The 22,391-nt window shown below is 39.4% G+C and overlaps 1 protein-coding gene across 1 annotated transcript; it reads right to left on the bottom strand.

The window, feature by feature from the left end:
- Nucleotides 1–9,095: 9,095 nt before the first annotated feature.
- On the bottom strand, nucleotides 9,096–14,933 carry LOC138892307 (uncharacterized). Its single transcript, XM_070176014.1, has 3 exons — nucleotides 14,777–14,933; nucleotides 10,140–10,528; nucleotides 9,096–9,527 (listed from the first exon to the last, which is right to left on the bottom strand). Exons 1-3 carry the CDS (start codon nucleotides 14,931–14,933, stop codon nucleotides 9,096–9,098), a joined length of 978 nt encoding a protein of 325 aa, XP_070032115.1.
- Between the last annotated feature and the right edge of the window lie 7,458 nt (nucleotides 14,934–22,391).

Raw genomic sequence — 22,391 nt, forward strand, 5'->3', positions numbered from 1 at the left:
CAAGGTAAAAGGCATACAGATATTACTAAAAAATAAGGTAGAGGCATACAGATGGCAGTAACAGGCAAGCTAGAAGGTATATAGATAAAAGTAATAGATAAGGTAGAGGCATGCATATAATAGTAACAACCAATATAGAAGGTATATATGTAACAACAACAAGTCAAGGAAAAAAGGCATATGTATGACAACACAAGATAGAAGGCATAGATAGAATAATAGCAAATATGGTAGAAGGCATAGACGCGACATCAAAAAACAAATATAACAACTTAGGAAAAAGGCATAAATGTGTAGGTGATGGAAAGAGAACACAATATAATGCATGTCTCTCGTCCTCGCCTACATGCAAACACCCTTCGTGCCATGAACTTTCATCCTCACTTGTACGAAAATACCCTTCGTGCCAATATCTTATCACTCTTCCTCATCAAGCACAAAAACATCCTTTGTGCAATAATAATAATATCAAGAAGCACGGAAACATCCTTCGTGCATCAATCACTCTTCCTCACAAGCATAGAAACATCCTTCATGCAATTATTTCTTCCTCACAAAGCATGTTTATAACAGTACTAAGTAAGGTAGGAAGCATAAACAACATCAAGAAGAGTTATTAAGCATAACACTCCATGTGATAGATAATCATAACTTTTTCACCAATAGGCAAGGCAATATTTCAAGACCCATACTGTTAAAGTATCTTAACAAAACTAAAACATGATCTTCAGCATAAATATGGAATCCAAGTATCATATGAATAACGGATATAGATATGTGTTCATGATATAGGCATTTCTACGGCCGAATTAAGTACATCAACAATCTCAAAAGTAGTCCGTTATATTCAATTAAGTTGTAATAAGCTAAAAACATGATCTCTAGCGTTGGTATTTATACTCATGTTATCATAGAAATCAAGTAAGACATAAGTCAAGAAAATCACAAAGTTCAACAAGGCACAAAGAAGCATATAATCTACCTCGAGCATAGATAAACCTGCTACATGCTTTAACACTCGTCATCTCACCCCCCCCCCCCCCCATGTAGCAAACAATATCATTTATTAGAAAAACATCCTTCAACAAAGTTAGACAAGATACTTACCTCATTTCAAAATAAATTCTACAACCCAATACCGTCTTCCTTAGAAATACTCTTCAAAACCATCAAAACCAACTCAAATATCATCTAAGGATGTTAAATAATGCTACAGGAATCATCCCCAATCAATAAAGGTTCAATCTTTGAAGAAATCCCAAGAGTCAACAAAAGTCAACTTGGGTCTACATGTTGTAAATTCAAAATCGAGACCAAATCCCGATGACCCATAGCCTCGCGGTCTAAATAAAAAATTAGTTTCAAGATCCGACCTCAAATTGAGGTCCAAATCTGCAAAATTAGCTCTCGTAAGTTTTACCCCAAAACCCCAATTTCTACACTATAAAATCTTGGATTTAAGAGTAGAAATCTATGAAGAATTATGAAATTAAATAAAAAATAAGTAAAAATTACTAACCTTAGAAGTTGGGAAGAAAATCAGCTAAACAATTGCCTCCTAACGAAGTCTAGGTCTCAAATATGGGATAAAATGAGCTAATCTCAGAACCCTTCCCTTATAACCCAGCTACAGATGTCTCAAATGTGAACAAAAGCATCGCAAATACAAAGCTCGTAAATATGATTAACTAATCGCAAATGCGAACTCCCATGAGCCTGCCTAGTCGCAAATACGACAATAACCTCGCAAATGTGATGTCTACAAATGCAACCAACTGATCGCAAATGTGAATGTCACGACCCAAACACGCTTGCTAGGAAAGCAAAACATAATAATAGCGGAACAAAATAACAGAAATAATGAGAATAATACAAGTCTAAAGACAATAACATAATATAATAGCGTCAATACATAATAAACTCCCAAAACTGGTAATACAAAGTCACGAGCTCTAAAACTGAAGTACATGCCTGTAATATAGAGTAAGATATTGTCTGAATGAAAGAAAAAATACAAATTACCATGCCCCTCTTTCTCGCGAAATCGGGTTTCGACATTGACAACTCTTTTAAAAAGGAAGGGTTATTAAAAGAGAGAGTCGCCACCTAACGGATTAAGGTGCGTTAGGGCACCTATTTGCAAATGACCCAGGTTTACTAGTTTACGTCACCAAAGATCGGGTAAGGGCTCAAATTACCTTGAGGAGAAGGTGTTAGGCACTCCTCTAGGTCCACAACGGTGGGTCCCGGCCGAACTCAAATCATGTGAATTAGTCTAAGAGAAAAGAAACAATTTAGACAAAGAAAGAACTATTTTAACAGGAATGGGGGGGTCCTAAGTTTTTTACCCTAAAGGATCACCCCGTGCAACATAAATAATACTTCGTAACTCCCTCAAGATGGGGTGTTACTCATATTATTCAGCGGGCACAGACTATCATCTCCTGCTACCCGATTACTATCTTTAAGTTATTTACCTAAAGCGCTCTATTTGATTCTAAGTCATATCTTATGCGTGCACTACCCGCCCCATGCCTATGGTCCAGGAGGCATTTGGACCTCTATTTCAGGGTAGTTCTAGACCTTAACTTAGGTTGCTCAAAAGGAGAAAACTAGGCGACATACAAAAACAGTTAGGACTTTCAAATAGAAACAAGTATGGGCTTAAGTTACCCTCTGCATTTAGACATCAAATACACGCCAAACTGATTAGCACTAACTAGTTTTATTAATTGCAAAATCGCAGAATCCTATAGGCAGGATCTCTATGTGATACTGAACAAATGAGGAGACAGTTATACACAAAAGCTAGTTTCTTAATACGATTACCAAGACCTACATAAATTTGCCGACTGATTTTAGCATAATGAGATTAAACCTACTAGCATGATGTCTAGATGTTTTACGTGATAATAAATAGTGGCAATCACAGAAGCATATCCAGAATCACTTGTTTTGATCCTATAGGCATGTTTTCTAATGAGGATAGTAGCACAGTGTGTGACAAAACTCCTAAACCAATAGGCAAAATGATAAATAAACTGATTCAAACCTATAGACATGCTTTCTACAATTTGGTCCAGTTTTAGATCCTATAGACATGGTTTCTAGAATAAGGCAACATGTAAACAGACTTTGTTTTGCACATACATTGAATCACACCATTTCCTATAAGCATGGTCTCTAACAAGCAGAAATAGAACACAATTGAACCAAGTATTGAACCTATAGGCAGGGTTGCTAGCATATGATGACTGAACATAACAAAGTACCTATAGGCATGATTTCTAACACACAACATATAATAACACATTATCGAACCTATAGGCATGATCTCTACCCAACTTGTTGCAGGTAAGATAAAAATCCCTTACCCAATTTTACTAATACCCCAGAATTGTTATTACAAATAATTATTACAGACCAGAATGAATATATTAAATTACAAAATAGATATAGCTATAGAAAGCGTAAAGCAGTCCCAAATACATCTAGACAGGCCAGGCCTTCATTCTCACAATTCACAATAGCTCCATAATTTCATATTCGTAGATACAAAATAGCTAATTATTGAGTGATTCACCCAGTGAGCATATGTCAAGGCTGAGCATACAGAACCCAAGACCCTACTGTGTCAGAGTTCCCAAGGGCTTCAAGAACTCAGGGCAGTGCTCACACTAAGGTAGTTGATCAGAAATAATTCAGAGGAAAGACTAGGGACCAGGTCCTAGTATGTCAGAGTTCACAAGGGTCTCAAATGAACCCTGAGCAGTGCTCACACTAGGGAGGTCAAAGGACAGAATCTAAGTAGCCTTGGCTTTCAGCCGGCGAAGGATAAGAATTCAGACGGACCAGATAGTAGAGGAACAGAATGAAGTCAATGGATTCCACTGAAGGACAGAATCAATTGAGCATATAAAACAAATAACAAACATGCTTAAACTTAAGGCACACTTAATCAAGTTTCAGGAAATGAATTCAATCATATGCTAACAAGGTAAGTTACAAGACAGATTTATAGTGGTAAAAGAGAATTCAGATTAGGCTAAGTGCAGAAACTAGTGTCATAAGAAGAAATCATACCAATTGGCAATAGACCATAACATGCTGAAAACTAATTAGCGTATGCAATTACTAGAGATGTCAAGATATGATGAAAACGGGATCAAAAAAGCCATATTATAGTGGATTCAGAAACAGACTTGTTATCCTATTAATGAATACATCCATACCTAGTTAACTAATCCATAGAAGGAGATATGAGAGCATGTTCAAAGAGCAGGATAATAACAAACTTAAACTTCAAGAGGTGGCTATCAGTGACATATAGGTTAGGCAGAATCAAATTAATCAACTCAAAGTAGGTCTAAACATGTCTCAAACTACGGACGTAATGGCATTTAGGTTAGCAGAGTCTAATTGAAGAAACACATTAAACGAAATGACAGATAAATCAGAATAAAATGGCAAAGGCTTGGTAACTCACCAGTTAAAATGAAACAAGAAAGAAAGGTATCCCACAGTATTGTGAATATTACTCAAAGAGCAAGAACTCAGAATTTCTAGCCTTGGCTTTTAGCCGGCCGAGAACCAGAGTACGAAACAAGATCATTCAAGAGTAAGGTTTATACAGCTTTAGTTTTATAGGTTTTTTAATGATTTTTCTAACTTAACCAAAGGGGAATGGGGAGGGGTTTAAATAGTGTAGGAACTAAACACATAAATATGGAAATATAATTCATTCAAACAATCAGTAAAGAAAAATTTTGAAACCCTAATTTTTAGGTAAATTCCACAAAATCGGCAGAAAATAAAGGCAAGGAATCACATATTGTATAAAATGAACATAGACATGAATATTATTCACAAAACACAGAATCGAACCAGATTTGGTTCAAATAAAAAGGATCTGAAACCCTAATTTAGGGCAAGTAAAGATAATCGGCAGAAATAGATAGATTCATACATAATAAGGTTAATATAGATGAGACAGTACTTAAAATTAAAGCTTGAACCAATTTCGGTTCGAATCAAAGAGAATTTGTAAACCCTAACCTTAGGGTTAAGTATGAATCAGCAAGATACGAACAAATCGGACTCATACGGTGCAAAATAACATTCGTCCAGATTCAAGAGACGAAAGTTAAATAGGATAGAATCAAAGTAAGAGTACTTGCCATGTTTAGGCAAGTACTAGGTAATACCGTAGAGAATCTCCCAATAATGAAAATATATTGAAATGGTAAGTGAATGGGAAGAAAATCCCATTAGAAGCGGGATTAGGAGAGGAGTTTTTGTGAGGCGGCGGGCTAGGGTTCTTCAAAGGGGAGAGAGTAGAGAGGCAGCGGGTTTGGAGGAATGGGGTTAGGGTTTGAGGACGGGTGATATAAGGAAAAAGGGGAGGCGTTTGTGAGCCGTTGATCATTTTTGATCAACGGCTGAGATTTGAGCAGGGGTTGGGTCGGGTTAATTAAATGGGTATAGGTATTGGGCTAATGAGTTTGGGCTTGGGGTAATTGGGCCATGTTTGGTTAGTTAGGTCCGAAATTAGTTATGAAATTAGGGCCAGATTTTAAATACCCAATTTTAATAAATAAACAATTTATAAAATAATAGATAAATAACAAAAATATCATTTGGGCATGCAAATGATTAAAAACAATTATTTAACATTATAAAAATATAAAATTTTATTTTTTGTATAAATAATGTAATTATATGTACATATGGGATATTATTGCAAAATGTGCAATTTAGCCCTGAAAAATGCAAATGTAATTATACGAAATGCACTGAAAATATTTAAAACCTCATATTGGTATAAATGATAAGTTTAGATGATTAAATAATCATAAAAATAATTAGGAGGGTAATTATTGGATATTTATATAATAAAATGAAGAAATAAATTGATTTAAAGTCTTTAAAAATCATGGAAGATTATGAAAAATACTTGTGTATGCTTGTAAATCAAATGATAATGCATATGCACTATTTTGAAAGTATATATAGATATATATATTTGAAAAAATATGAGTGAAAAATTGGGTATCAACAACTGCCCATCTTTACCCGGGAAGGATGAAAGAGTTATCGGGTAAAGAAATGATGACCGATTTTGACCGAATGGGGAGATTTGAAAAAATATAGGTCGGACCCTTGTCTCTGAGCTGCTTACATATCCCTGGTTTTACAGGAATCAGGTCATGTGTAGTTCCGGATCCAACGGTGGAATAAACTGATGGAGTTATTGTAAGAACAGACAAGATATTCTGGATAGGACAATATCGGGATTGGGAATGGATGTATCTGAGAATGGTTATGGATATTTGAACGGTTATCAGATGGCATGGGTAACAGACAGTGATCGGTTACGTTTGAAATAATTGAAGGATATGAACGTTGAATGGAAACCGGAGCGAAGATTGCTCCAGTTAGGAGAACGGTTATTTCCTGGGTCACCTGCAAACTCAAAACACGATGTATGCATAATATATATATTGATTATTTCAAGAATTTAAACATGATGCAAATTTCCTTTGGACCATGGAGATCGTCTTTGGACGGTAAGGATGACGTCCTTAGACCATGATGTCCCGAGACATGAATTGTGCGGTAAAGGATTCGCAGGCTATGAAATGATGTTCTCGGGCTATGAAGATGGTGCATCTGAACCATGATGCCTTTGAATAATGATGTGCAAGATTAAGAAATCCTCAATCCATGGCATAGTGTCTCTCGGCTAAGAGGATAATGCCTTTGAACTATGACGCCTTCGGACAAATTGGCTATGTATCAGCCCATGAGATGCAGAGATATGATGCTTGAGATAAAACAATATAGAGCTTAATCCTGTGTAGAGTCGGGAGCAGAGCTTAGTCTCGAGAGAAGAGAATAATGCAAGGTTTGGAGCAGAGCAACATTTGTGGTTATGCAAGGAGAGACAATGCTTAGTCTCATGCAATGAGAAGGCAATGCTTAGCCTTGTGCAGTTGAGGAGGCAGGGCTTAGCCTCATGCAAGATGGAGACAGTGCTTGGTCTCATGCAAGGGAAAGGAAATGCTTAGCCTTATGCAGTTGAGGAGGTAGGGCTTAGCCTCATGCAAGATTTGAGACAATGTTTAGCCTTATGCAAATGGAAGGCAATGCTTAGCCTTATGCAGTTGAGGAGGTAGGGCTTAGCCTCATGCAGGATAGAGACAATGCTTAGTCTCATGCAAATGGAAGGCAATGCTTAGCCTTATGTAGTTGAGGAGGCAGGGCTTAGCCTCATGCAGGATGGAGACAGTGCTTAGTCTCATGCAAATGGAAGACAATTCTTAGCCTTATATAGTTGAGGAGGCAGGGCTTAGCCTCATGCAGGATGGAGATAATGCTTAGTCTCATGCAAATGGAAGGCAATGCTTAGCCTTATGCAGTTGAGGAGGCAGGGCTTAGCCTCATGCAAGATGGAGACAATGCTTAGTCTCATGCAAATGGAAGGCAATGCTTAGCCTTATGCAGTTGAGGAGGTATGGCTTAGCCTTATTCAAGATTTGAGACAATGCTTAGTCTCATGCAAATGGAAGGCAATGCTTAGCCTTATGCAATTGATGAGGCAGGGCTTAGCCTCATGCAAGATTTGAGACAATGTTCAGTCTCATGCAATGGGAAGGCAAAGCTTTGCCTTATGCAATTGAGGAGGCAGGGCTTAGCCTCATGCAATATTTGAGACAATGCTTAGTCCCATGCAATGGGAAGGAAGAGCTTAGCCTTATGCAATTGAGGAGGTAGGGCTTAGCCTCATGCAAGATTTGAGACAATGCTTAGTCTCATGCAATGGGAAGGCAGAGCTTAGCCTTATGCAATTGAGGAGGCGGGGTTTAGCCTCATGCATGATTTGAGACAATGCTTAGTCTCATGCAATGGGAAGGCAGAGCTTAGCCTTATACAGTTGAGGAGGCAGGGCTTAGCCTCATGCAAGATTGAGATAACGCCTAGTCTCATGCAGTGAATAAATAATAAGTGATAGCGGAGTATGTTTTAGTTGTGGATACGTTCGGTAGCTTTGTTGTTGTGAAGACAGTGATTCTAAGGTGCGCACGTACTGGCGACTATCTCTTGTTCCTACATTCAAAGAAAAATTGTGAGTTTTGCAAGGGAGGTTAGTTCGTGCCTTTGTCTGCTCCGCTCCGCATTGGAATCCTATTCGAGTTACCATGGGTAGCATCTGGCTAAAAATAAAGTTTTCGAAAAATATGCATGCATAGTTATTCAAAACACAGTAATGTGCAATTTAAAAATTGATCAGGTGAACCAATAACTGCGACATTATTAGAAACATTGCGACCTTCTTGCCATAGAATTTTGAGGGTCCTCCTCAAAATTCTGCCCCAGTTACCTAGACGAATCTCTGGTTGTTCCGCATACAATGTCGTTGGCTGAACTTGCTTCGGAATTTTGAGGGTCCTCCTCAAAATTCTGCCCCAGTTTCCGATTATGGGGAAAATGGAAATTTTATTGTATTATGACCGAACCCACAGGGCTACCTACATATCCTCTCTTAAACGGGAATCAGGTCAAGCATAGTTCAGTTACATCAATTGCATAAATGTAAACAGCTTTAAACATAGTATTTTTTGACTGCATCTGAGTTAGTAGGCTTTGGCCAAATTTCTCCATCCATTTCTGCGAGTATGAGCGCTCCTCCTGTTAGTACCCTGTGAACCATATAAGGCCCTTTCTAGTTGGGTGAGAATTTTCCTTTGGCTTCATCCTGATGTGGAAAGATCCATTTCAGCACTGGCTGCCCCCGGTGCGAACTGTCTAGGTTTGACCCTTTTGTTGAAAGCTCTAGACATTCTATTCTGATAAAGCTGACCATGACACACCCCATTCATTCTTTTCCCATGAATGAGAGCTAACTGCTCGTGTCGGCTTCTTATCCATTCCGCATCACTGAGCTCAAATTCTTGTATAATTCTCAAGGAAGGAATTTCTACCTCGGCGGGGATGACGGCTTCAGTACCGTAGACCAATAGGTAAGGAGTTGCCCCTGTTGACATGCGAACTGTGATACGGTATCCCAATAAGGCAAATGGTAACTTCTTGTGCCACTACTTGTGATTCTCTACAATCTTCCTTAGTATCTTCTTAATGTTCTTGTTGGCGGCTTCCACAGCTCCATTCATTTGGGGTCGGTATGCTGTGGAGTTTTTGTGCTTGATCTTGAAGGTTTCGCACATGGCTTTCATTAGATCACTATTGAGATTGGCGGCATTGTCAATGATGATGGATTCTGGAACTCCGAATCGACAAACAATATGGTCCCTGACAAAATCTGTGACGACTTTCTTGGTTACAGCTTTGTAAGATGCAGCTTCAACCCACTTTGTGAAATAGTCGATGGCCACTAGAATGAACCTGTTCCTATTTGAAGCGGTGGGCTCGATTGGTCCAATGATATCCATTCCCCAGGCAGCAAAAGACCAAGGTGCGCCGGTTGCATTAAGTTCATTTGGAGGTACCCGTATCATATCTGCGTGTATCTAGCACTGATGACATTTCTGGACATACCGGATGCAGTTTGTTTCCATAGTCATCCAAAAGTATCCTGCTCTGAGTATCTTGTTTTCTAGGACGAAACCATTCATATGTGGGCCACAGGTTCTGGCGTGTATCTCTTCAAGTATTTTGGAGGCTTCTTTGGCGTCAACACACTGTAATAGCCCTAGATCTGGAGTTCTTCTATATAGAATTCCTCCACTCTGGAAGAAATGGTTAGACAACCTCTGAAGTGTGCGTTTCTGGGTGTGGCTTGCGTGCTCTTGATATTCTCCTTTTGTCAAATATTCCCTGATATCATGGAACTATAGATTCCCATATGTTTCTTCTTCAACATGAGCACAGTAAGCCAGCTGATTATGGATTCTTACCAGAATGGGATCGATGAAGTTCTTTTCCGGGTGTTGTATCATGGAGGACAAAGTGGCCAATGCATCTGCGAACTCATTCTGGATTCTCGGGACATGTCTAAACTCTATCTTCGTGAACCTCTTCATCATCTCTAGCATATGATATAGATATGGTAATATCTTGGTATTCTTTGTAGCCCATTCTCCCTGCACTTGATGTGCCAGTAGATTTGAATCGCCAATTACCAATAATTCTTGGATATTCATGTCAAAGGCCAAATTGAGCCCCAATATGCAAGCCTCATATTCTGCCATATTATTGGTGCATGGAAATCTGAGTGTCGCGGATACCAGATAATGTTGACCTATTTCTGACACCAAAACGGCTCCAATACCTACTCCTTTGAAGTTTGTGGCTCCATCGAAAAACATTCTCCACCCGTCATAGGCTTCGGAGATATCTTCTCCTACGAATGATACTTCTTCATCAGGAAAATACATTTTTAGTTGTTCGTATTCTCCTCCTACAAGATTTTTCGCAAGATGATCTGCTAATGCTTGTCCTTTAACTGCCTTCGGAGTCACATAGACAATGTCGAATTCACTCAACAATATCTGCCATTTTGCCAGCTTCCCTGTAGGCATGGGTTTCTGGAAGATGTACTTCAGAGGGTCCATACTTGATATGAGATATGTGGTATAGGCACAGAAGTAGTGCCTCAGTTTCTGGGCTATCCAGGTCAAAGCATAGCAGGTGTGTTCCAGCAAAGAATACCGTGGTTCATAAGGTGTGAACTTCTTACTCAAATAGTATATGGCTTGTTCTTTCCTTCTCGTCTCGTCGTGTTGTCCCACAACACAACCGAAAGCCCCATCTGATATGGAGAGATAGAGTAGCAGTGGTCTACCAAGTTCTAGTGGGACCAGGACTGGCATTGTGGACAAATATTCTTTGATTCTGTCAAAAGCTTTCTGGCAGTCTTCAGTCCAATTGGTTGCGGCATCCTTCTTTAACATTTTGAAAATCAGCTCACATATCACGGTTGATTGTGCTATGAAGCGGTTGATGTAATTAAGACGTCCCAAGAAGCTCATCACGTCTTTCTTGTTCTTTGGAGGCGGCAAATCCTGGATAGTCTTGACCTTTGATGGGTCTAGCTCAATTCCTCGGCGGCTAACGATGCACCCTAATAACTTTCCTGCGGGGACCCCGAAGGCACATTTTGCGGGATTCAATTTCAAATTGTACCTCTGAAGCTGATCAAAAAATTTCCTCAAGTCTGCTATGTGATCTGTACTCTTCTTGGATATGATGATGACGTCATCCATATATACCTCTATCTCCTTGTGTATCATGTCATAGAAAATAGTTGTCATGGCCCTCATATAAGTGGCCCCAACATTCTTCAGACCGAACGACATCATTTTATAGCAGTACACCCCACATGGTGTGATAAAAGCTGTCTTTTCGGCATCCTCTTCATCCATCCAGATCTGATGATATCCCGCGAAGCAATCCATAAAGGATTGGAGTTCATGCTTGGCGCAATTATCGATCAGTATGTGTATGTTGGGTAACGGTAAATCATCTTTGGGACTTGCTCTGTTTAGGTCCCGATAATCTACGCATACTCTGACTTTCCCGTCTTTCTTCGGAACCGGCACGATGTTGGCCAACCAAGTTGGATATTCAACCACCCTGAGAACCTTAGCTTTGATCTGTTTGGTGACTTCTTCTTTGATTTTCAAACTCATATCTGGCTTGAACTTTCTGAGCTTCTACTTTACTAGCGTACACATCGGATTGGTAGGTAGCTTATGAGCTACTATGGATGTGCTCAATCCGGTCATATCATACGATCATGCGAAAATGTCTTCATACTCTTTCAAGAAATGAGTGTATTCTTCCTTCCCTGATGGTGACAAGTGAATGCTTATGCGAGTTTCTTTGACTGTTTCGGAATCTCCCAAGTTGACTATCTCAGTTTCGTCCAGATTGGACTTGGGCTTATTCTCAAAATTCTCGACCTCTCCGACAATTTCCTCAGGTCATATCTTCTTCTTCTATTTCTTCTGAGTCACTGTCCTTATGTTGCGTTGTCTCATTACATGTCACAGTCGTAAGTTCATCGGGGTAGGTAATAATAATTCTGTAGAAAAAAACGTAAAGAATAATAATAAATACTAAAAACATCAATGCATTTAGATAAATCTTGAAAACGTTAAACAGGTGCGGCTCGATGACCCAGGCAATTATTTCAAAACAAAACAAGCTTAAAACAAAATGCTGAAAACGCCTTAAATGACCATAAAAATTGCTTTAAAAAATAAATGATGCTAATTGCCAGGCTACCCATGAACTCGATGGGCCCTTGATGGTACAGCAGTCCAATTCTTGAGAACAACTCCCTTCTCCACGATCTGAATAATGAGGCCTTCCTCCTCAACTATCACACTGCAATCCATGTCTCCATCATCCAGAAACAGATTCCTTATACCGGCTAGAACTTCATCTTCTTCGGACTCCCACATCATGTCAGCTTGGTGAAATGACTGGCTCAAATGTGGTACTTGTTGCTCTAGAGGGTAATAAGGACCACGCCATGGTGGTGACCAATTCTGATACTCGTGCCGGGTGAATTCATACCCAAGCCCAAAAGTTATGTCGTGACGCATTAGCTGTATTGGTTTGGTGATCCCCTGGAGATTCTTGCCAAGACCTTTGCCATGCTCATACCATGTCCATGCCAATATGCCTTCTATATTACTTCTCCACCATTTGTCCTATTCAATTGCGTTGACGTGCTCGATGCGATGGTATTTCTCCACCCAACTTCTTTCTATTCTTGATGACCGGAACAGTTTGACTGGTGTAAATGGGATTACTTCTGTCCCCGTGGATGATCACTTCCTGATGGTTCCGCTCAAACTTCACGACCTGTATCCCAGGTCGTCCCAATAATAGGTTGTAGGTAGTAGATATGTCCAACACTTGAAACTTAACATCAAACCAGGTTGGGCCCATCTGTAGGCTGAGGATGGTTTCCCCAAATTATGGCCCTTTGAGACCCATCAAATGCTTTCACATTCATACTTCTTGCTCGTATCTCGTGCAGGCCTTTACCTAATCTTTTCATAGTAGTTAGTGGACATATGTTAAGATTCGAACCCCCATCTATCAGGACTCTGGCAATGAACTTATCCTCAAATTGCACTGTGATATACAGTGCCCTGTTGTGACTTAGCCCTTCTGGTGGTAGCTCGTCTTCATGAAAAGTGATCTTGTGGCTTTCCAACACTTGTCCTACCATATTGGCCATCTCTCCACTGGTAATGTTGTTGGGTACACAAGCCTCACTCAACACTTTCATCAACGCGTTCCTGTGTGCCTCAAAATTTTGCAGTAGTGATAGAATGGATATCTGAGCAGGGGTTTTGTTCAAATAATCAACCACAGAATATTCCCTTGCTTGTACCTTTCTCCAAAGATCATCCGAGCCGGTTTCAATGATGGGCTACTTGGAAGCGGCTTCTTTACTTGTTCCCCCTAAATGCTCGGGCGTGTAAACCCTACCAATTCTGGTCATACCTTGTGCTGCACCAGTTTCTTCCATTTTCCCCTTTCCTTTCCTTCTTGCCTCTGCAACATAATCCCATGGTATAGCTTTAGACTTATAAGACGGTGTAGGTGCTACCATCACGGTGAAGGGTGTTGTTACTTCAACCTCAAACGGAGTTGGTGCAGCTACCTCAACTTCAATTGGTGTCTGAGTTTGTACTATGATAGGTGTGAGAGTGACTGGAGATGTTTCAGGATTATCCCCTTCTCGAATGAGTCCAATTGACCCCTCTGAGTCCCATTCTTCATCGGTCTCTACTCATGTTTACCCCTCCGCCCCTGTGATCCGGGAGAGGATTGTTACGGACATTGGGTGTAGCCTCCTTTGCATGTATGACTTTGGTGTCAATTAATGTCTGAATCTTATCCTTCAAAGTACGACACTCATCAATAGTATGACCTTTCATGCCTGAGTGATAGGCACATGTCTTATTTGGATTGACCCATTGAGAGGAAATTTCCATGGCGACAGCGGGAATGGGAGTGATATAACCGGCAACCTTCAGTCTCTCGTACAATTGGTCTACAGGTTCAGCAATTAGGGTGTATTGTCTAGGTGGTCTGCGGTCGAAATTTGGTCTAGGCTTTTGGTAGTTTTAGCGAGTCGGTGGTGAGTGGTAGTATGCGGGTTGGGTGTTATAGCTATGGTAAGTGGTCGCAGGTTGTTGGTATCTGGGAGGTGAAGGCTGATATGTGGGTGGAGGTGTTTGGTATGTGAGAGGAGACTTCGGACCTTGGGCTACCATTACTGCACCTACTTCTTTCTTCTTGGAGATACCTCCTGACTGCAAGGCCTTATTTGTGGCTTGGAGTGCTTCAAAATTTGTCACCATTCCGCTTTTGATCCCTTTTTCTATTCTCTCTCCCAACTTGATGATATCAGAAAATTTATGGTTCAATAACCATCAATCTTTTGTAGTATTGCGGATCCTGATCTCTAACGAAGAACTTATTCATCTGTTCTTCTTCCAGCGCTGGCCTTACTTTTGCAGCTTCAGACCTCCACCGAGTAGCATACTCGTGGAAAGTTTCCGTTGGCTTCTTCTTGAGATTTTGAATATAGAAAATGTCTGGTGCATTTTCTGTGTTAAACCTGAACCGATCCATGAAATCCGATGCCATGCCTACCCAATTAACCCATTTTTTTGTGTTTTGACTGATGTACCAAGACAGGGCATCTCCAGTGAGTCTTCTCATGAATAGCTTCATGCGGATTCTTTCATCCCTGCCAACTCCTACAAGCTCAAATGCACCTTCGGATCACCTGTTCCGTCAAACATCTCGAACTTGGGAGGTTTGTAACCCTCCGGCAGTTCTACGTCTGGCTGAATACACAGATCTTCATAGTTCAAACCTTCAATGACTTTACCCTCTTCGACACCCTGGACTCGGCTTCTGAGCTTCTTAAGTTCCTCTGCCATATTCTTGATGAGCAGGTCCTTCTCGGCAGATTCTACTATGTATGGGGTTTGTTGAATGGGGTGAGGTAGAGTTTCTACGTATATGGGGTTACTTTGGTGGATACCAGGGATTTGGGTGTAGTGATGATCATTGGTTGAGTTCTGCGGATCGGGGGTAGGTTGCAGTGTATTTTGAGGAGTATGGTAGGTAGTAGTTTGTGGTACTGAGTCGGAAGATGTTGGTGTTGAGGAGGGGTTGGCACTGGTGGAGGGTTAGGATTTTGAGGAGGTATGGCATATTGATGAGGTGCGGGAGGATTTTATGGATGTTGGTTTGGTATGTTTTGAGGAGGTGCTGGGTTTTGGGCATTCTGTTGGTTAATAACCGAGACGTTTAAGGTGAGGGAGAGGTTTGCCAAGTTGCGGACCTACTCAAGTTTCCCTTGCAATTCCAGTATTTTTTGCTCCAAACGTAGAATTAAATCATACTGTGCCGGAGTACTCCGACCATCTGAAGTTTCAACATTTTCTGCATGCGTAGCATTATCTTTCCTGATACCACTCATGTCATCCATCTTAGCCTTTACCTTACTTTTAGGATCACTTGGAGGAGGAGGAGGTGGAGGGCCTCTGGATCTGGTATGATACGCTGATAATGCCAGTATGCAAGAACCAACCTTAGGGGATGGGAATAATCAAAACAAAGAAAAGCAAAAAGGTAAACAAGTCAGAAGGGGATTTTGGAAGGATATTTGCAGTATTTAAACATGTATTGCGTAATTATAAATTCGTGTCCTAATTTTGGGGACCTCATTGTGCCTGAGGTAGGCCTAGCGACACATAGATTTGAAGAAACTTGATGCCGATAACTGCATCATTTCATTAATGTAATAAATAGATCAAACCTCTAAAATGACAATAATTAAAAGAGTTGCTAGTGGCATTTGCCTTATTACAATCAATTTCTAAAACGACTCTAGAAAAACAACAATTCTATTCTATTTGGTCCCAGAGGGACCCTCTCCAAGCTTGGCCTTCTTGGCCCCATTGATCAGATTCCCCAGGTCGCGCATGTCCAGCAGCAGATATGCCCTTTCTAGGTGTCCTCCTTCGTTGCCCTCTGCATTCTAACAATCCATGATCCTTTTCCTCATCTTCCCTTCAAGTTCCATTAGACCCTGCTCTAAGTACTCCAACTTCTCTGTTGATTTTGTAGCAACTTCCCTCCATTCATTGATTGATTCCATGTCTATCTTGTGTTGTTCCAAATGTCTGGCTTCAGACACAAGGATTCTCTTGCGCAACCTCTTGTATTTTACTTGTGCTTCAGCAGCATCGTCTATGACCCTATTTCCTCGATCGATCCCTGGCTCGACTTCTCCTACTATGTCATCATCCAACCATGATAGGTAGAAATACACATGACCGGTGTGGAACCGATCTGATTCGATGGTCAGGGCTATCCCAGGGTAGCCCGGCAAAACCTCTTATTTCCTCAAGAAGGGGAGTCATCTCTATGTTACCAAAACGGAAAACAGCCCTCTTTTCATTCCAGAAAATAGTAGCAGCCTCGATCAGTACATTGTTTGGCTGAATGTCCAGCAAAGAAGGTAAATTTCCAAGAATTCTTTTTACATGGTTCTTGTCGCTTGGCGATAGATTTTCCCACCAGTCTAGTAATAGAGGTGAGATACTTCGGACCATGCCAAACCTGGGGACTCCGTGCCTCATTTCTGCAAAACAAATAAAGTTAGCCCTTTCCCCCTCCGGTTTTGACTACTTACACATTAATGATTAGCATATCGGCACGTTTTCTCCAAATAATATACATATCTTGATCTTGCCCGTTGGATTATGGAAATCCCGATGGACTTTGGACAAGGCTTTCCTTAGAGAGTTATTATGCGGACAACATTCTAACTCATGCTAGGTTTGGACATGATGCATGCACAGTTAACATCAGAGTAGGGTTTTCTATAGAAGTCTAGACTGGTACCCTCAAGCGGACAACTTGAGAGGGAAAGGCACGGAATCGTCGACTGCACCACTGATCGACTAGTTTTACTGCAAATAAGCTTTCCAAATTTAAAAAGGGTAATATAGAAAGAGCACGGATACTCATCAAGTGCCGTTATGGTATTAATTGCGCACGAGTGGAATATGATGCAGAGCATGTAATTATGCAAAAAAAAAAACAACACCTTGTCAAGTATTTTGCATGATGAAAGCGATAAATGCAGTATTTAATAAATGTAAAGACAGGAAAGAAAGAAAAACAAAGAAGTAGTTAGTTCGCATAATAGAAAAATTATAATAAAACGGTAAAAGGGATAGGGATTGGGAAAGACATAAAGATTGAAGCCAGCGAACAAGGTTAAACGAAAAGTTGCATGTAAATTCATGTAAAAGGGAAAATAGGGAAGGGGGTGTGCATGTAGCAAATAAGCGGTGAATTTTAGCATAAAATAATAAAGACACGCTTATCGAGGAAGACTAATTCACACAGACCAAGTTCATTATGGTAAGAGCCTAAGGATATCCCCAGCAGAGTCGCCATGCTGTCGTGCCCCTCTTTCTCGCGAAATCAAGTTTCGACATTGACAACTCTTTTAAAAAGGAAGGGTTATTAAAAGAGAGAGTCGCCACCTAACGGATTAAGGTGCGTTAGGGCACCTATTTGCAAATGACTCAGGTTTACTAGTTTGCGTCACCAAAGATCGGGTAAGGGCTCAAATTACCTCGAGGAGAAGGTGTTAGGCACTCCTCGAGATCCACAACGGTGGGTCCTGGCCGAACTCAAATCATGTGAATTAGTCTAAGAGAAAAGAAACAATTTGGACAAAGAAAGAACTATTTTAATAGGAATGGGGGGGTCCTAAGTTTTTTAGCCTAAAGGATCACCCCGTGCAACATAAATAATACTTCGTAACTCCCTCAAGACGGGGTGTTACTCATATTATTCAGCGGGCACAGACTATCATCTCCTGCTACCCGATTACTATCTTTAAGTTGTTTACCTAAAGCGCTCTATTTGATTCTAAATCGTACCCTATGCGTGCACTACCTGTCCCATGCATATGGTCCAGAAGGCATTTGGACCTCTATTTCAGGGTAGTTCTAGACCTTAACTTAGGTTGCTCAAAAGGAGAAAACTAGACGATATACAAAAATAGCTAGGACTTTCAAATAGAAACAAGTATGGGCTCAAGTTACCCTCCGCATTTAGACATCAAATGCACGCCAAACTGATTAGCTCTAACAGGTTTTATTAATTGCAAAATCGCAGAATCCTATAGGTAGGATCTCTATGAGATATTGAACGAATGAGCAGACAGTTATACGCAAAAGCTAGTTTCTTAATACAATTACCAAGACCTACATAAATTTGCCTACTGATTTTTATCATAATGAGATTAAACCTACTAGCATGATGTCTAGATGTTTTATGCGATAATAAATAGTGGCAATCACAGAAGTATATCCAGAATCACTTGTTTTGATCCTATAGGCATGTTTTCTAATGAGGATAGTAGCACAGTGTTTGACAAAACTCCTGAACCAACGGGCAAAATGATAAATGAACTGATTCAAACCTATAGGCATGCTTTCTACAATTTGGTCCAATTTTAGATCCTATATACATGGTTTCTAGAATAAGGCAGCATGTAAATAGACTTTTTTTGCACATACATTGAATCACACCATTTCCTATAAGCATGGTCTCTAACAAGCAGAAATAGAATACAATTGAACCAAGTATTGAACCTATAGGCAGGGCTACTAGCATATGATGACCGAACATAACAAAGTACCTATAGGCATGATTTCTAACACACGACATATAATAACACATTATCGAACCTATAGGCATGATCTCTACCCAACTTGTTGCAAGTAAGATAAAAATCCCTTTCCCAATTTTACTAATACCCCAGAATTATTATTACAAATAATTATTACAGACCAGAATGAATATATTAAATTACAGAATAAATATAGCTATAGGGACCCTACAGCAGGCCCAAATACACTTGGACAGGCAAGGCCTTCATTATCACAATTCACAACAGCTCCAAAATTTCATATTCATAGATATAAAACAGCTAATCGTTGAGTACTTCACCCAGTGAGCATATGTCAAGGCTGAGCATATAGAACCCAAGACCCTAGTGTGTCCAAGTTCCCAAGGGCTTCAAGAACCCAAGGGCAGTGCTCACACTAGGAAGGTTGATCAGAAATAATTCAGAGGAAAGACTAGGGACCAGGTCCTAGTGTGTCAGAGTTCACAAGGGTCTCAAATGAACCCTGAGCAGTGCTCACGCTAGGGAGGTCAAAGGACAGAATCTAAGTAGCCTTGGCTTTCAGCTGACTAAGGATAAGAATTCAGAAGGACCAGATAGTAGAGGAACAGAATGAAGTCAAGGGATTCCACTGAAGGACAGAATAAATTGAGCATATAAAAACAAATAACATACATGCTTAAACTTAAGGCAGACTTAATCAAGTTTCAGGAAGTGAATTCAATCATATGCTAACAAGGCAAGTTACAAGACAGATTTATAGTGGTAAAAGAGAATTCAGATTAGGCTAAGTGCAAAAACTAGTGTCAAAAGAAGAAATCATATCAATTGGCAATAGACCATAACATGCTGAAAACTAATTAACGCATGCAATTACTAGAGATGTCAAGATATGATGAAAACAAGATCAAAAAGGCCACATTATAGTGGATTCAGAAACAGACTTGTTATCCTATTATTGAATACATCCATACCTAGTTAACTAATCCATAGTAGGAGATATGAGAGCATGTTCAAAGAGCAGGATAATAACAAACTTAAACTTCAAGAGGTGGCTATCAGTGACATATAGGTTAGGCAGAATCAAATTAATCAACGCAAAGTAGGTCTAAACATGTCTCAAACTACGGACGTAATGGCATTTAGGTTAGCAGAGTCTAATTGAAGTAACACATTAAACGAAATGACAGATAAATCAGAATAAAATGGCAAAGGCTTGGTAACTCACCAGTTAAAATGAAACAAGAAAGAAAGGAATCCCACAGTATTGTGAATATCACCCAAAGAGCAAGAACTCAGAATTTCTGGCCTTGGCTTTCAGCAGGCCGAGAACCAGAGTACGGAACAAGATCATTCAAGAGTAAGGTGTATACAGCTTTAGTTTTATAGGTTTTTTAATGATTTTTCTAACTTAACCAAAGGGGAATGGGGAGGGGTTTAAATAGTGTAGGAACTAAACACATAAATATGGAAATATAATTAATTCAAACAATCAGTAAAGAAAAATTTTGAAACCCTAGTTTTTAGGTAAATTCCACAAAATCATCAGAAAATAAAGGCAAGGAATCACATATTGTATAAAATAAACATAGACATGAATATTATTCACAAAAAACAGAATCGAACCAGATTTGGCTCAAATAAAAAGGATCTGAAACCCTAATTTAGGGCAAGTAAAAATAATCGGCAGAAATAGACAGATTCATACATAATAAGGAGAATATAGACGAGATAGTACTTAAAATTAAAGCTTGAACCAATTTCGGTTCGAATCAAAGAGAATCTGTAAACCCTAACCTTACGGTTAAGTATGCATCAGCAAGATACGAACAAATCAGACTCACACGGTGCAAACTAACGTGTTTGGACTCAATATCGTCCAGATTCAAGAGATGAAAGTTAAATAGGACAGAATCAAAGTAAGAGTACTTGCCATGTTTAGGCAAGTACTAGGTAATACCGTAGAGAATCTCCCAATAATGGAAATATATTGAAATGGTAAGTGAATGGTAAGAAAATCCCATTAGAAGCGGGATTAGGAGAGGAGTTTTTGTGAGGCAGTGGGCTAGGGTTCTTCAGAGGGGTGAGAGTAGAGAGGCGGCGGGTTTGGAGAAATAGGGTTAGGGTTTGAGGACGGGTGATATAAGGAAAAAGGGGAGGCGTTTGTGAGCCGTTGATCATTTCTTATCAACGGCTGGGATTTGAGCAGGGGTTGGGTCGGGTTAATTAAATGGTTATGGGTACTGTGCTAATGAGTTTGGGCTTGGGGTAATTGGGCTATATTTGGGTAGTTAGGTCCGAAACTAGTTTTGAAATTAGGGCCTAATTTTAAATACCCAATTTTAACAAATAAATAATTTATAAAAATAATAGATAAATAACAAAAATATTATTTAGGCATGCAAATGATTAAAAACAATTATTTAACATTATAAAAATATAAAAAGTTTTTTTTATATAAATAATGTAATTATATGTACATATGGGCTATTATTGTAAAATGTGCAATTTAGCCCTGAAAAATGCAAATGTAATTATACGAAATGCATTGAAAATATTTAAAACCTCATATTGGTATAAATGATAATTTTAGATGATTAAATTGTCATAAAAATAATTAGGAGGGTAATTATTGGATATTTATATAATAAAATACAGAAATAAATTGATTTAAAGTCTTTAAAAATCATGGAAGATTATGAAAAATATTTGTGTATGCTTGTAAATCAAATGATGATACATATGTACTATTTTGAAAGTGTATATATATATATATATATATATATATATATATATATATATATATATATGGAAAAATATGAGGCAAAAATTGGGTATCAACACAAATATGAAAAGAGACGCAAAGTCTGCGATCGAAATGCTGCTCTACCTCGTCTCTTTAAGATTATCACAGCAATAAAACACAGCTACTCCCAGCACGGTTCAACACCTGGATCTACATAATTAAGTGTTGACTGTAGTATGAGTACAACTGATCTTATATACTCATAAAGTATCATAACTAACCTCGGTAAGGTAATAGAGGCAAGAATTATTAGTGATACTCGCTAAACACCCGTACCGTTTATAAATCTTACAAGTACATAGTAATAACATCATCAAGTCATAAACTACGGAAAACTTCACCTCGGTGCCCAAAGATAATGTAACATGCTATGTTTCAGTTAACAATCCAGCATATAGAGAAGATAAGCAAAATAAGGCATGTATACATTTCTGATCTAGCATATAAAGAATATATGCGAATAAAACATGTATGCATCCAAGGAAATTGGAAGTAGAGAACAAATGGAATAACCAAAACACACTGGCTAGTTTTCCTCGTACAGCGTATACACCATCAAGAGAGAAATATGACAGGGTGACCCTAGGGGGATGGATCTTTATCCACACGTTGCACGGACAACTCACGTGCCATATATAACCACCGCACGGACAACGCACGTGCTATCAACCCAGTCCATATCACACAGAAAGCATATACAAGAATACATGCACATAAATATTGAATATCAACTTACATGCTCATGGGCTGGTATAAGTGACATGTTAAAGTGTATGCATGTGCGAAGTATGCTACCACAGCTCTAGTCAGGAGATTATGCCAGAAGAATAGCAACTAACATGTTTGAACAAGAGATCAATCAACATATAATCT

This window comes from Nicotiana tomentosiformis, chromosome 5 (assembly GCF_000390325.3).
Source record: "Nicotiana tomentosiformis chromosome 5, ASM39032v3, whole genome shotgun sequence".
Taxonomy (NCBI): domain Eukaryota; kingdom Viridiplantae; phylum Streptophyta; class Magnoliopsida; order Solanales; family Solanaceae; genus Nicotiana; species Nicotiana tomentosiformis.